General features: G+C 41.8%; 2 protein-coding genes and 1 long non-coding RNA gene across 12 annotated transcripts in view; 2 read left to right on the top strand and 1 right to left on the bottom strand.

Moving 5' to 3' along the window:
- The window catches only part of BAZ1A (bromodomain adjacent to zinc finger domain 1A), a 39,139-nt gene extending 37,652 nt beyond the window's left edge, over positions 1-1,487 (top strand). For all 7 annotated transcript variants that reach the window (XM_060272924.2, XM_035109475.3, XM_088671739.1 and 4 more), the window contains 2 exons: positions 124-211; positions 546-1,487. In XM_060272924.2, coding sequence (XP_060128907.1) covers positions 124-211; positions 546-736 — 279 coding nt within the window. In that variant the 3' untranslated portion in view covers positions 737-1,487. The remainder of the gene's footprint in view (positions 1-123; positions 212-545) is intronic.
- Positions 1,488-1,865: 378 nt separating this feature from the next.
- LOC148687691 (uncharacterized) lies at positions 1,866-5,893 on the bottom strand. The gene is made up of 2 exons (XR_015950491.1): positions 5,439-5,893; positions 1,866-2,080 (listed from the first exon to the last, which is right to left on the bottom strand). It is a non-coding gene; the product is annotated as an uncharacterized LOC148687691 (long non-coding RNA).
- A 446-nt stretch (positions 5,894-6,339) lies between these two features.
- CFL2 (cofilin 2) lies at positions 6,340-10,599 on the top strand. Of its 4 annotated transcripts, none has more exons than XM_035109513.3 (4): positions 6,340-6,469; positions 9,003-9,310; positions 9,400-9,476; positions 9,670-10,599. In XM_035109513.3, exons 1-4 carry the CDS (start codon positions 6,467-6,469, stop codon positions 9,780-9,782), a joined length of 501 nt encoding a protein of 166 aa, XP_034965404.1. In that variant the 5' UTR covers positions 6,340-6,466; the 3' UTR covers positions 9,783-10,599. The 4 variants fall into 4 exon arrangements, with proteins under 4 accessions (XP_034965404.1, XP_034965413.1, XP_034965421.1 ...); XM_035109522.3 differs by having other exon boundaries at positions 6,340-7,107; XM_035109530.3 differs by lacking the exon at positions 6,340-6,469 and adding an exon at positions 6,498-6,722.
- The last annotated feature ends 2,486 nt before the right edge of the window (positions 10,600-13,085 follow it).

The raw sequence follows: 13,085 nt of genomic DNA, 5'->3' as shown, positions 1-13,085 counted from the left end.
GATTTAACTTCTGAATGAGGTCTCTTGATTTATTGCCTAAAATTCATGAAAAATATCTTGATTGTATGTACTTTTTTGCTTTCTCTGCATTTTTTAAAAATGTACTTCCTTACTTAAATGCAGGTACCAGACTACTATGATATTATCAAAAAACCTATTGCCTTAAACATAATCCGTGAAAAAGTCAACAAATGTGAATACAAGCTAGCTTGTAAGTAAAGTTTTCTGAAATAATTCTATTTCTGTTGCTTTAAACCCAGCTTAATTTACAAGGCATCTGAATGACTTTAGTTTTATGTTATTCTAAAACAGTGGAGTTATGCATTAGGAGTTATGCTCCCAGCAGTGGGCATTCGGCATATTGAACAATACATGCTTGAGCATTATTTACCTCTAGGTGAAATGTGAGAATACTCTCTTGTAAGCCAAAGTAATCCACCGCAAGGGTGGTGGTGTCTTTGTCTAGGAAACATTGATTTGGGGATTATCTATAATTTTTTATAACATGATGGACTAATTGTGTATTTGTTTTTTCTTCCTTACAGCGGAATTCATTGAAGACATTGAACTGATGTTTTCAAACTGCTTTGAGTATAACCCACGCAATACAAGTGAAGCAAAAGCTGGAACAAGACTTCAGGATTTTTTCCGTGTTCAGGCTCACAAGCTTGGACTTCCTGTTACTTCTGGTTACATGGACCGTGTTGCTCCAGCAGCCAAAAAATCCCGAATCTAACGTCTTCCTTTTAAAGGACTTCTATTAGAGGAATCCTCTTATATTTTCATGGAAATGAAATATTTAAATCATGCAGCCATAGAAAGCAATAACATCTGTCACACCTTGGAAGTGTGACCTGCACTATGTTCTCAATTATTAAGCACTCAGGAGAATGTAGGAAAGATTACCTTTGCTACAGTTTTGTTCAGTGACTAATAACTTTGATCGATGTGTTTTGAATACAGTACTGGTTTACAGTAGCTTTTGTACTTTTAAATGACCATTTTGTGTCAAAATACCTTCCAGAAATATTTTTCTTCAGCACCAGATAATATTGTCATATTGTTTAGATCTTGTAGGAGCTGTGGCATTGTCTTGTGAGGATTCTACCTAGGCTAAAACAGTCATCTGCAACACAGTGGACCTCTGAAGTCACTTGAGCACAAAGTTTTGACACTACAAGTGAATGAGTACAACTTTTTATCATTTAAATTAGTGTGCTGGTGCTGGTTGGAGAAATTCAATCTGACTTTATTAAGTAGATATTTATTTAGCATTCAAATAATTTGTGGACTTGTTTTTGTATTTATAAAAAAAATTTACTTGGAGGATAAATAATTCATTAATTTCCTGTTTACTCTGTGTTTAGTTGTTTATACCTCTCATGATCAGTTAATTGTCCTCTACCTGGCAGTTCTTCCAGCAAAACTGAAAGTTTATTTGTACAACTTTTGAGTGTAAAAAATAAAGTGAAACATTTTTCAAAGTACTACTTGCTTATCTGTATACTAGTGGCTGCCCAATTCTTGGGTGAAGCAAGAATAGATAACAGGACTTGCCACTTATTGGGTCTATCAGCAGCATTTCTTAATTGATGTGTGATCCTTTAATGTTTGCAGATCTGTCATAATGGACTATTCCAATACCTGTGTCCATACTACTCCTGCAGATGTCTTGAAAACAACTTATTTAATTTTTTCTAAACCTTTTTTTCAATAAAGTAAAACAAAAAAACTTTTGCCTCAATATTAATATTGGGTGACTTAGAAATTTCCCTCTGTTCAAAAGACCAGAAACATGAGGTTCCTATTAACAGAGAGTATGAGAATTGACTGTTATCAGAATAGCCCAAATGTGAGTTACTCAATTCAGTCAATCAATCATTTTATTTGTATGCTGCCTTTCCAAAGTTAAAACAATGTTCAAAGCAGCTTACAACATGTTAAAATTACATAATTACGAACATAACGTCTGTGGTTCTCTAGATGTTGCTAGACTACAATTTCCATCATCCCTGACCATTGGCCATGCTGCCTTGAGACTAATCGGAGTTGGAGTTTGACATCGATACCAGGGAAGGTCCTAGAAGAGATAATTCAACAGTCTGTGACTGTTTGGAAAAGGTTGCTGTGATTACTAAGACTCAGCATGGGTTTCTCAAAAATGTCATGCCAGACCAATCTGATTTCTTTTTTTAAATGGAACTACAAACTTGGTGGATCAGAGAAATGCGATAGACATAGGGTTTCAGTAAGGCTTTTGACAAAGTCTTCCATGATATTCTCATGAGAAAGCCTGTAAAATGTGGGTTGAATGAGGTAACTGTTAGGTGGATTTGTAGCTGGTTAACGTACCAAACTCGAGTACTGAATGATTCCATGTCATCCTGGAAAAAAGGAAGAGCCAGGTGCACAAATATAAGATGGGGGACACCTAGCTTCAGTGCTTTTTTTCTAGGGGTATGCAGGGGTATGCATACCCCTAAACATTTTGTGAATCTTTGTACTTTTGTCCATTTACTGTATTTTTCCCAATTTGAACTATAAAATTGTGATTTTCTTGAGTCAAAATGAGAGTACCCCTAAACCTTTTTAAAGGAAAAAAGCACTGCCTGGCTTACTAGCAGTACATGTGAAAAGGATTTAGGGATCTTGGTGGACCACAAGCTTAAGATGAGTCAACAGTGTGATGCAGCAGCAAAAAAAGCTAATGCTATTCTAGGCTCCATCAATAGAAATACAGTGTCCAGATCAAGGGAAGTAATAGTACCACTCTATTCTGCCTTAGTCATACTGTGTCCAATTCTGGGCAGCACAATTTAAGGATATTAACAAACTGGAATGTGTGCAGAGGGCAACCAAGATGATCAAGGGTCTGGAAAGTAAGCCTAATGAGGAATGCTTGAAGGAGCTGGGTATATTTAGCCTGGAAAAGAGGAGACTGAGAGGAGATATGATAGCCATCTTCAAATATCTTAATGGCTGTCACATGGCGGGGGGGGGGGGCGGCATGCTTGTTTTCTCCTGTTCTTGAGGGTAAGACTTGAGGCAATGGCTTCAAGTTGGAGGAAAGGAGATTTCAACTAAACATTCGGGAAGACAGTAGGAGCTGTTTGGCAGTGGAACAGACTTCCACAAGAGTGGGGGTCAGCAACCTAAGGCCCATGGGCTGGAAGCGCCAGTGGCCCACGGAGGGGACTCTCTTCCGCAGCTCCAGAAATCACTTCTGTGCATGCCCAGACATCGGAAATCATGTCTGCAGCACTGGAAATCACTTCTGCACATGCCCAGACGCAGGAAATAGCTTCTGTGCAGGCATGATTTTCAGCATCTGGGCATGCGCAGAAGTGATTTACGGCACTGCGGACATGCGCAGACACGATTTGCGACGTCTGGGCATGCACAGAAGCCATTTCTGGAGCTGTGGAAGAGAGTCCCCTCTGTGGGTGACAATTTCCAGCATCACACTGCACCAGCCCGGCCCACAGAGGATCTCCACGGGAGTGATCCAGCCCATGGCCAGTAAGCCTTGCCGACCCCTTCCAAGAGGGAGTTTTTAAGCAGAAGTTGGATGGCCATCTGTCATGGGTGCTTTAGTTGAGATTCCTGCATTGCAGGGGATTGGAGTAGATGACCCTTGGGGTCCCTTACAACTCTTAAGATTCTATGAGTCCAACAACATCTGGAGGGCCACAGGTTCTCTATCACTGGAAGGCATCTAACCTGCAGACAGATGGAGCACGATAAGTACTCCTGAAAACTGGTTGAAGTCTTGGGCATGAGCGACAATGTGCTTGTGAGAATGTTCGTTTCATTCACCTTACCTATTACTGTGAGGTGTGCTATGTAAATTTAAATGGACCACAAGAGAATCTCACCCCTGTCTTTAAAGCACCCATGGGCACTGCGTTTTTATACAGGTCAAGCATAGGCATAACTTTATAATGAAACATTGATAAAAGGTCTGAAAGACTTGTTTGCATGAATCTGAACATAAGAGATGGCCATTATAAAAGAGAGCCACCCAATTACTTTTTATAATTATTTTTCTTGATATTTTTTTACCGATGAACAAATGCCACAGAACAAAAAAACAGTAAACCTATGGTACATATTGCTGTGTGCAGTACATGTGTATCCTTTGACTCTTGATTCTTGAGTAAAATATAAAAAAATATTCTTTTCCCCAAATGTAGGGCCCTTGTAACATCTCCTCCCTGTCCTCCAATTCCAGATTGACCCACAAATTAGCTTTATTTTCATGTATTAATGCCAACAATTGCTTAACTTGGAAGGCACTAAATACCAGAAGTTAGGTATTCTGGGGACTCCTGCTGCTATGTGCACCCATCCCCACTGTTTTTCTCTCTCTGCTTTTTATCATTATCTACTACTTTGTAAATTTATCTTGTTGTATATAAACTGGTAGTACTTCAAAAAGGTATGCCAATTTTGGTTACCACTTTCATTTTAATTAGTGCTATTATGCCAATACAGATTTTCGGGCAGATTTTTCTATAGACCTGATAAATAGGTACCGCTACAGCGGATAGGTAAATGGTGTTTCCGTGTGCTGCTCTGGTTTGCCAGAAGCAGCATTGTCATGCTGGCCACATGACCTGGAAGCTGTATGCCAGCTCCCTCGGCCAATAACACGATATGAGTGCCGCAACCCCAGAGTCGGTCACGACTGGACCTAATGGTCAGGGGTCCCTTTACCTTTTAAACCACACTAAAACTCTGCAGTTGGTGGCCAGCATGCACATGCTTAAATTAATTACTGAATAAACTATTACAGATTTATTAGATAGTATTTCAGACTGCTTTGACATGAATTTAAATCTGCTTTATTTTCTGTTTTGATATATGCTACATCTTGTTGTGTGCCTACCTACATTCTGATACGTACTTTGCCTTAGCCGAGTTGACCTTTTTTCTGTTAGTCTCTTTGGGCAAGAGAGCGATCTAAGCTAAAAATGAAATGCATGCCTCTGTTATTTGCTGCTCCGTCTGACACAGGTACCTCTACTCCTTCAGCAACTCTGTTGCCCCTTCTCCCAAGTCACAAGGTGGCCCAAACCCAAGTGCTGCCTGTCCACAGAAGTACTCAGAAGAGCCGGTGCAGTACAGTGTGGTACAGTGGTTAAGTATCGAACTAAGATGGGAAGCATGCACAGGTGTAGCCAGGGCGGGGGGGGGCAACTCCCCCCCTAAATCAAGCAAATCAATAAAAATACTTAAGCGAGGTTCTGCCCCCACAACATGCCTGCCTCCCCAAAATAAATCCGGGCTACGCCCATGGGAGTAGGGTTCAAATCCTCACTGGCCATGAAGCTTACTGGGTGACCTTGAGCCGGCCACTGCCTCTCAGCCCAACCTACCTCACAGGGTTGCAGTGGGGATTAATTCAGGAGGGGGGGGGAGAGAACCAGGTACGTCACCTTGAGCTCGCTGCAGAAAACGGCGGGATATCAATGCAATGAAGTCGAAGGAATACTCAGTTGCCTGTTTGCGAAGAGCCGCCGCCGCCTGCGCTTGCTCCCCGGCTCCGTCGAGAGCGCGGAGAGGGAGGCAGCTGGTCCTCCTTCCTCACGGCTCCTTCAGCGGCCCGTTGAGCGAGGAGGCCAGGCTGGAGGCAGCTGCAAGAGCGCCCGCTGCTTCCAGGCGGTGCCTGGTGGGCCGCTCCATCCCAGGGAGCAGCGGAGGTGGCAGCTTCGTGGCCATCTCCGCGGCTCCCCCTCACCCTGCGGCTTGGCTTGGCCGCGCAGCGGAGGGAGAACCGGCCGAAACGAAGCAGCTCCGAGAGGGAGGCGAGCGAGCAGCTGAGGCGCCTGGAAAGGGCCGTCGCAGCGGCCGCCCTTTGCTCGCCTCCCCTCCGTGGGCTGCGGGGTGTGTGGGGGGGGCGATTCGCCCGCCGCGCCGCTACCGCGGAGACGGCAGCAGGTGCCGCTCGGGGCGTCTGCGCTCGCCTTCAGGTCAGCCTGGAAGCGGGCGAGGGAGTTGTAGGGCGGCCCAGTGGGGCGGGGCGCAACCCTAGGAGTCGCCCTGTGGCCAGGACAAAGCTGGAGGGTGGCGCGGGGAGGGGGTGCCTAATTCTCCTCAGGAAATCCCCCTTCGTCCTTCCTTCTCGTTAGGGAAGTTTCCTCCTCGAAAGAGGAGTGGGGGCGTCGTTCACGATAAGGAGAAGGAGGAGGGAGGTGGGCGGCCCTCCATCCCCTCCCCATTTTGTGCTCTGCAGGGCTGGGCAGGGCCTGCAGCACGTGGTGACAGAAGGCGGCGCCCATGTGACCGGTCTCTCCCAGCCCCCGTTTCCCCTCCAGCCCCCCGCCTATCTCCTCGCCTCAGCCCAGCCTGCGCTTTCCGAGCTGTGCTGCGAGCAGCGTCAACTAGACCCCTCCGCTCCATAGGCAGCAAGTAGTAGGAGCGGCCTCCGCCATCGCCGCCGCCGTCGCAACAGGGACCCGGCACCATGGTAAGGGCGGGGCAGCTTGACTCGCCTCAGCGTGGCCCGGCCGGCTTGTGCCAGGCAGGGTGTGGGACTAGGCCCCCCCGCCTGGGTGAGAGGGGCTCAGCGGGGCCCGCGGCCTCTGGCGGCCATTTTAGTCTAATTTTAGCCCGGGGAAGGGGTGGCGGGACCGACTCTGCCCCCCCCCCCGCCGCCCCAACTCGTGGTCGGCAGTCGGCCCGCTTCCCGGGGAGAAGCGCCCGCAAGTTCATCGCGCGCGGTAAAAGAGGGGGGTCCCACGCACAGAGTCTCTCGCGCTTGGACGGCTGCTTTTTCTCGCTATGCTTTATTCTTTTCACAAGTCTGTAAGCCCACACACATCTCCACGGGCGAGGAAGCAAAATAAGGGGCGTCTGAGCGTCTGGTTCCTTCCTAGGTGTAGCGGAGGGTAGGGTGTCAACGGCTCTTTGTAAGATGGCAGGGTATATATATGACCCTCTTCTTGGGTTGTTGCTTTGAAGAATGAGGACCAAGTAACGGGACAACTTACCTTCACACACCCTTTCGTTCCCTTCCGTGGAGCCATAGGGACGAATGTGTCGTTTGCGCGTGTAACGGGGCTTTGGTCCTCCTTACTCTGGAAAGGGCTTTCCCCCCGTGTTATGGTAAGCCCCGTCGTTTTTAATCGTGGCGAAATACGTGTTATGCCGCTGTCATTTGGGAGAAGCTAGGGGTAGCAAATCACTTGTATCTCTATCTATGGAAGGGTAAATTTATGCGGGAGCCCAGACCACGGAGGTTTGGTTCCTTTTGCTTGGCTTTGAAACGGAGTGAAAGAACAGGTTTCGCCGCCTCCTTAATTCTCTTCCTCTTTGTGGGGGGCTAATCGTTTCAATAGTGTACATATGACACAGTGAGGATGGTCTCCTTTTCATTTTGCCTTATGGTGGAATTCCCCCTTTCTCGTAGTGCGTTGTAAGAATATAGCGGCTTTCTGCTTCTCTTAGTTGGGATTGTGATGCCAGCGCGGGTGGGTGGAATGACGCATAGTTGGGTTTGCCCCTCTCCATTGTGTCTGAATCTGTCGGGGGGGGGGGGGGGAGAGGAAGCACCAAGCCGAGAGATGGCTGCTTCCTTTGTTGGAGTGCTTTAATCATAATTTGTGGGCAGGGTGCTCTTAAATGGGAAAGCTGGAAGGTGAGTGGCATTTACCATTCATTGTGTTTGGATGGTGTCTGGTTTATGGCAGGAATTCAGTGTTTGTTTGTGTAACATGGGGGCATCTATCTTGTTCTTGTTGCAGTGTACCATTAGGAGCTCTGCCCTAGGACTACATTGCTGAGAATCCAGCAGAAGGGCAGGAATGTTCTGGCTGTATTTGGGCAATAGTCATTACACTGGCACTAGATGGCTCAAAAACTGACTGGGGTGGGGGGTGAGAAAAGAAAAAAACGGTAAAGGAGCTGTATTGTCTCATCTTTACATAGAAGTGAACAATATGGTATAAAACATGCTTGTCCATTATCAGTTTTAATTTTTCTTTATTTTTTTCTCTAAATTTTTGAGATATACAACTAAACTAAATGGAGTTTTGGAGAAGAAATAGTGTTTGAGAACTAGTTGTAAGAAACATTTTTTAAATGAAGATTCCTACTTTGTGTTTTAAATAACAAGTTAGAAATTATTAAATGTGCTGTAAAAAGCTTTACAATCTTTGCTCTTTTAAGGGGGTTGTTTATCTGAAAACAAGTATAGTTAGTTATTTTTAAGTGTTTAAAAGAAAAACCTTTTGGTTCCTTTCCCATGTTACAGCAGTGTCATGGGAGCTGCTCTTCTCTGGGTTTACCCCATGATAACATTTAAATGCCCTCAAATATAGGCAGGAACAGTTGCCTGGGCCTTTAAAACAGAATTGGCACTCCTTAATTGCAGGCCTATTAACCTACAGCAACACTATAGGAAGAAAAGCAGAAACTAAAAAAAAAAAAGCTTCTGGGTTTCCAGTGTAACGTTACAGAACATCTCTGTCCAGTCAGAATGTGAGAGTCAGATTTTTGTAGGCTCGGCTTCTATAAGCCTCAATACTGTACTCTTAGGAGGAATTGTACATTCTGTCCTTGATTCTTTCATCATGTAGTAACTTCACTGGAATATTTATAGAGTATTAAATAAAATCTAGGAATTTTTAATACATAATATTAAACCTGACACAATACAAAAGGCATTTCTTCTCTTAGAGGCTTACATCACTGAACAAAACTAGAATAATGACAGAGCTTGATATGAACTACTGCAAATGCATTTGATTATTTCTGTGCAAAATACCATGTAGTGTTTGCTTAAGTATGTTTACTCATTAGTAAGTCCCACTGAATTCAGTGAGAGTTACTCTTGTCTAAATGTGCTCTTAAATGAGTCAAAATTGCTATCTTAACGTAAAACTAGATAATTGTGTTTTGTTGTGTTGTATTAAGGTCATGATGGCTGGCTTTGGACCAAATGGTATGTTTCTAATAGATGATGTTTATTATAGTGGATGTTGTTTTGCTTTGTTTTGTAGGCTTCTGGAGTAACAGTGAATGATGAAGTTATCAAGGTTTTCAATGACATGAAAGTACGAAAATCTTCAACGCCAGAAGAGATTAAAAAACGAAAGAAAGCAGTTCTCTTCTGTTTAAGTGATGACAAAAGACAAATAATTGTAGAAGAAGCAAAGCAGATACTAGTTGGTGACATAGGTGATACAGTGGAGGACCCTTATACATCTTTTGTGAAGCTGTTACCTCTGAATGATTGCCGATATGCTTTGTATGATGCAACATATGAAACAAAGGAATCTAAAAAAGAAGACCTGGTTTTTCTATTCTGGTGTGTAAATCAAAGGATTATTATTTAAATAGAATTTTGTTTCAAAATTTCAATGGGTTAAATAACAAGTCTTTACTCCCCATCTGTAGGGCTCCAGAGAGTGCGCCTTTAAAAAGCAAGATGATCTACGCAAGCTCAAAAGATGCCATTAAAAAGAAATTCACAGGTATGAGCAGAAAATATTCCACATGGCAACTTTGTATTTAGCTACTTCCTCAGAGTGAGTAACAATTCCTTTTGGATAACTACCATGTTTAAGCTGCTATTGAAGTAGGCAGGTATTTGATACTTGAGCAGTAAGGCACTTCTTGCTATGAAAATGCTGAACAAATATATCTCTGTTCATTTGTCTTTTTCAGGTATTAAACACGAGTGGCAAGTAAATGGGTTGGATGATATTAAAGATCGATCAACACTGGGAGAGAAACTAGGAGGCAATGTGGTAGTTTCACTTGAAGGAAAACCCTTATAAAAGGACAGACAAGTGCCATCTGGAGCTTCCATTTTTGCAGCTCATTCAATTGGAATAGCATTAGTTCCTTTTGCCCCACCTTCCCAGATCCCAAATACCTGAAGGAGACGTCATTAAACAGTCTATAAGTGGTCACCATTAGACTGTTTTTAAACCTGATAGTTTATGTAGAATCCAAGGAATGCCTCACATCATATTCTTAGCCAAAACTGATGTGGGCATTCCTTGCAAATATGTACAGTGAATGTGATAGTTGATGTGGATAGTCTAGCCAAGCAACAAAAGGTTTAAGCTAATTGATTGCCTTTAAAGTATTGTCCAACGGTCAAATGGTAGACTCTATTCAGTATTACTTTACAGTTGCACTTGATCGCAGTTCCATGAGGCTCTTGTGCATTCATACACCTCACCTGCCTTGACAAGCCTTTTTTGTTACATGGCAGCACTCAACACTATGCATTTAAATTAAAGCACTTTTTGTAATATGTTTTAATTCCCCTTTCCCAAGGAATGCCAATTAAGTTTCTGTAATTGTCATCAAACTGTTGTAGTACCCCAGTCTTCATTCCTGTTACATGCATATCTTTATAAGTGAAGTAGCTGTTAATGATGCCTTTTTGTTTTTCTGTTGAATGTACACTACTGAACAGGAGTAGGAACTATCTGTTTACCATGCAAGTCTTGCAACACTAATGATGTTTTGTAAAACATCAATCATAATGGCAATTTCTGTATAAAAAGAGCCTTAAATGGAACATTGTTTTTGAGATCAAATATATTAGCCACGTTGCAATAAAACTTGTGGCTTATTACAGAATGTTGCCTTGTTTTCATTGGGAAATACAGAATGAAGTGTATTTTAACATTTTGCAGAGTTTTGTTTCAGCGGTACCTCTCCTAGATACTGAACAGTTGCTCTCAACTTCAGTAATGAATCTTTTTATATTTATTCATGATCTCACTGTAGGAATAATTTGAATAGGGGGCTTTCCTCAGCAATCTTTACTTTTTGGGAACAACTGGGGCATCAGTCTACAACTAGCTTATATCTAAAACTTAAAAGGGAAACAATGAGACATGTAATGCACTATTACAGAATATCCTTCACAGTTTTACATGTTATGTATTGCAAATACCATCTTTTGTTCAGTCACAAGGCAACTCTTGCCAGTTAATTTTTGTGCTAATAGGACTGGAAAGCTTTTGCAGCTACTAAGTCTTGCATCAGGAACATGATTTGGCTAAGAGCCAAACACCGCTCTCCTTATAGAGAATTTGATCTGCTCTGTGCGAGCAGTCCTCCTTTGGCCAGAGCTATTTATGGCAAACACATGCTTTTGTATCTTGTCATCAGTTCTCCACAAATGGCAAAACTGGACATGATTCTACTGGTATGCATAAAGGAACTCTGTTAGGGAGCCAATTGCTGTTGCAGTGTACATACCACTAGGAGGAATGCTTTCATCAAAGGATAGAAATTGAAAATGGTTAGCAGTTTCTTAAACGAAGGTAGCAAAGAATAGAAATAAGTTTAAACTGATGTAAACTTTTTTTTTACTGAAGTCTGGAGGAGAAATAGACGACAGTAAATAGGTTTATAAAACAATGTAATTTGTCAGTGACTCTGTAGAATGTTACTATTTCAAGCTTTCAGCTGTGTCTGACTTAATTGGAAGTGAAATGCATCTCTTTTAGTGTACTGAATTCTATTGTAGAATTCTGACTGGCATGCTGAGTTGCTAGATGTTAACTATTTCTATGCAAAAAAGGAAAGCTAAAATTCTTTTTTACAGATTAAAACATTTGATTGGAAAGTGTCTTCATTATCCCACATCTCTTAAACATTATGCCTCATAAAAACCTGTAAAAACCTGACTGGTATAAAAACTTTGCTCCATTTTGTTACCTAGAATGTACTGTTTCCCTTCTAGAATTGAGAAAACCCAAATGCTTTGAAATGAATGTTAAACTTAAAAAATAATAATCTGTACCTGAGCAATGCTCATCTGGGTAAAGCACTATTTTTCAGTTCATGTAATCTTCTGCTAGTAATGTCATTTGGTGCTTGCAGATTGTGTTGAACAGATGTCTGAGGCTTTAGAACTGAATATTGAAGAGGAGAGTATGTTTACTTTAAAATTGAGCCCAGTTTTGTATTCATTCAAAAGTCTACATGGATTTATGTAAAATGAAAGCTTATTTATATTGACGAAGGACAGAACTCTGCATAATACCTTTGGTCCAAAAAGCATGTTTACAGCTGAGAGTACTGACTGAGATCTGATCAAATCCAGTAAACTATAACTTGCTTTTGGAAATGCTTCTACAAACCTCTTACTACTCGGACAATAAAACAAATGAGAGACAGCTGGCATGTGTTACAAATGGGCTGTCAGCTGTTGTTTTCTATCATGCAAAATGACGAAGGCCTCATTGTGACTTAAAAGGTTGAAGGAAAGCTTCAAAACAGCATCTTGCATGTTTCTCCCATCATAGATGGGACGTTGGGTGTTGGCTTCAGTTACTTTATTGACAAAGAAATGTTAAAATAAAAGTTTTTATGACAGTGCTAAAAATCTCTGTAGATACTGCATTTTTGTTTTGAAAGTCTTTTTTGATCTTTGAAAATTGAGCAAATTTAGCTTAAATTTTTAAAACATGAACATGCTTTGTATGGGCTGATTCTGAAAGGACAAAACAAAACTAGGTACAATATAGTATAGAAACTAAGAGCGACTTTATTAATAACTGAATAGCTACTAAGTTGACGTCAGATGCTATTTGTTTATCTGACAAACCTGTCCTAATTTAATCTCTGACAGTCTTCCTTAGGTGAAGGATTTCCATGTTTAGTTACTAACGCAAAGTTTGGAATAATCTGATAACCTGATCAAAATAATAAACTGCTCAATTTCCGGTTTATAGAAGATTTAAGTTTCTATAGAGACATGTTAAAAGATGAATCCCTATTTTGGCCAGCTAATCAAATCTCAGATACCTGAAATGTTTAGGCTCAATAGTATTTTGTGATTACTGTATATACAATGTAGCTATTCGGCATATGTGTTAAGAATGGGATAAGTCTACCTTGATTGTAGGGTAAATAGTTAATACACTTTGTAATCTTGAATTTTTTATAAGTAAGATGTGTTAGATAGTGAAAGGAGTATAAATTACTGTGATATATTGAATTGTGGACCTGACAGATTTAATAGCCCCAAGCTTAGTGAAATGTCAATATTCATTCTTATTACATGGTGCCTTGCAATGGAACATAAACAAAAATACAGATCACTAACCCAA

The sequence above is a fragment of the Zootoca vivipara genome, chromosome 1 (genome assembly GCF_965207765.1).
Source record: "Zootoca vivipara chromosome 1, rZooViv2.hap1.1, whole genome shotgun sequence".
NCBI classification, from domain to species: Eukaryota; Metazoa; Chordata; class Lepidosauria; order Squamata; family Lacertidae; genus Zootoca; species Zootoca vivipara.
This window is presented reverse-complemented; position numbering and strand designations above follow the sequence as displayed.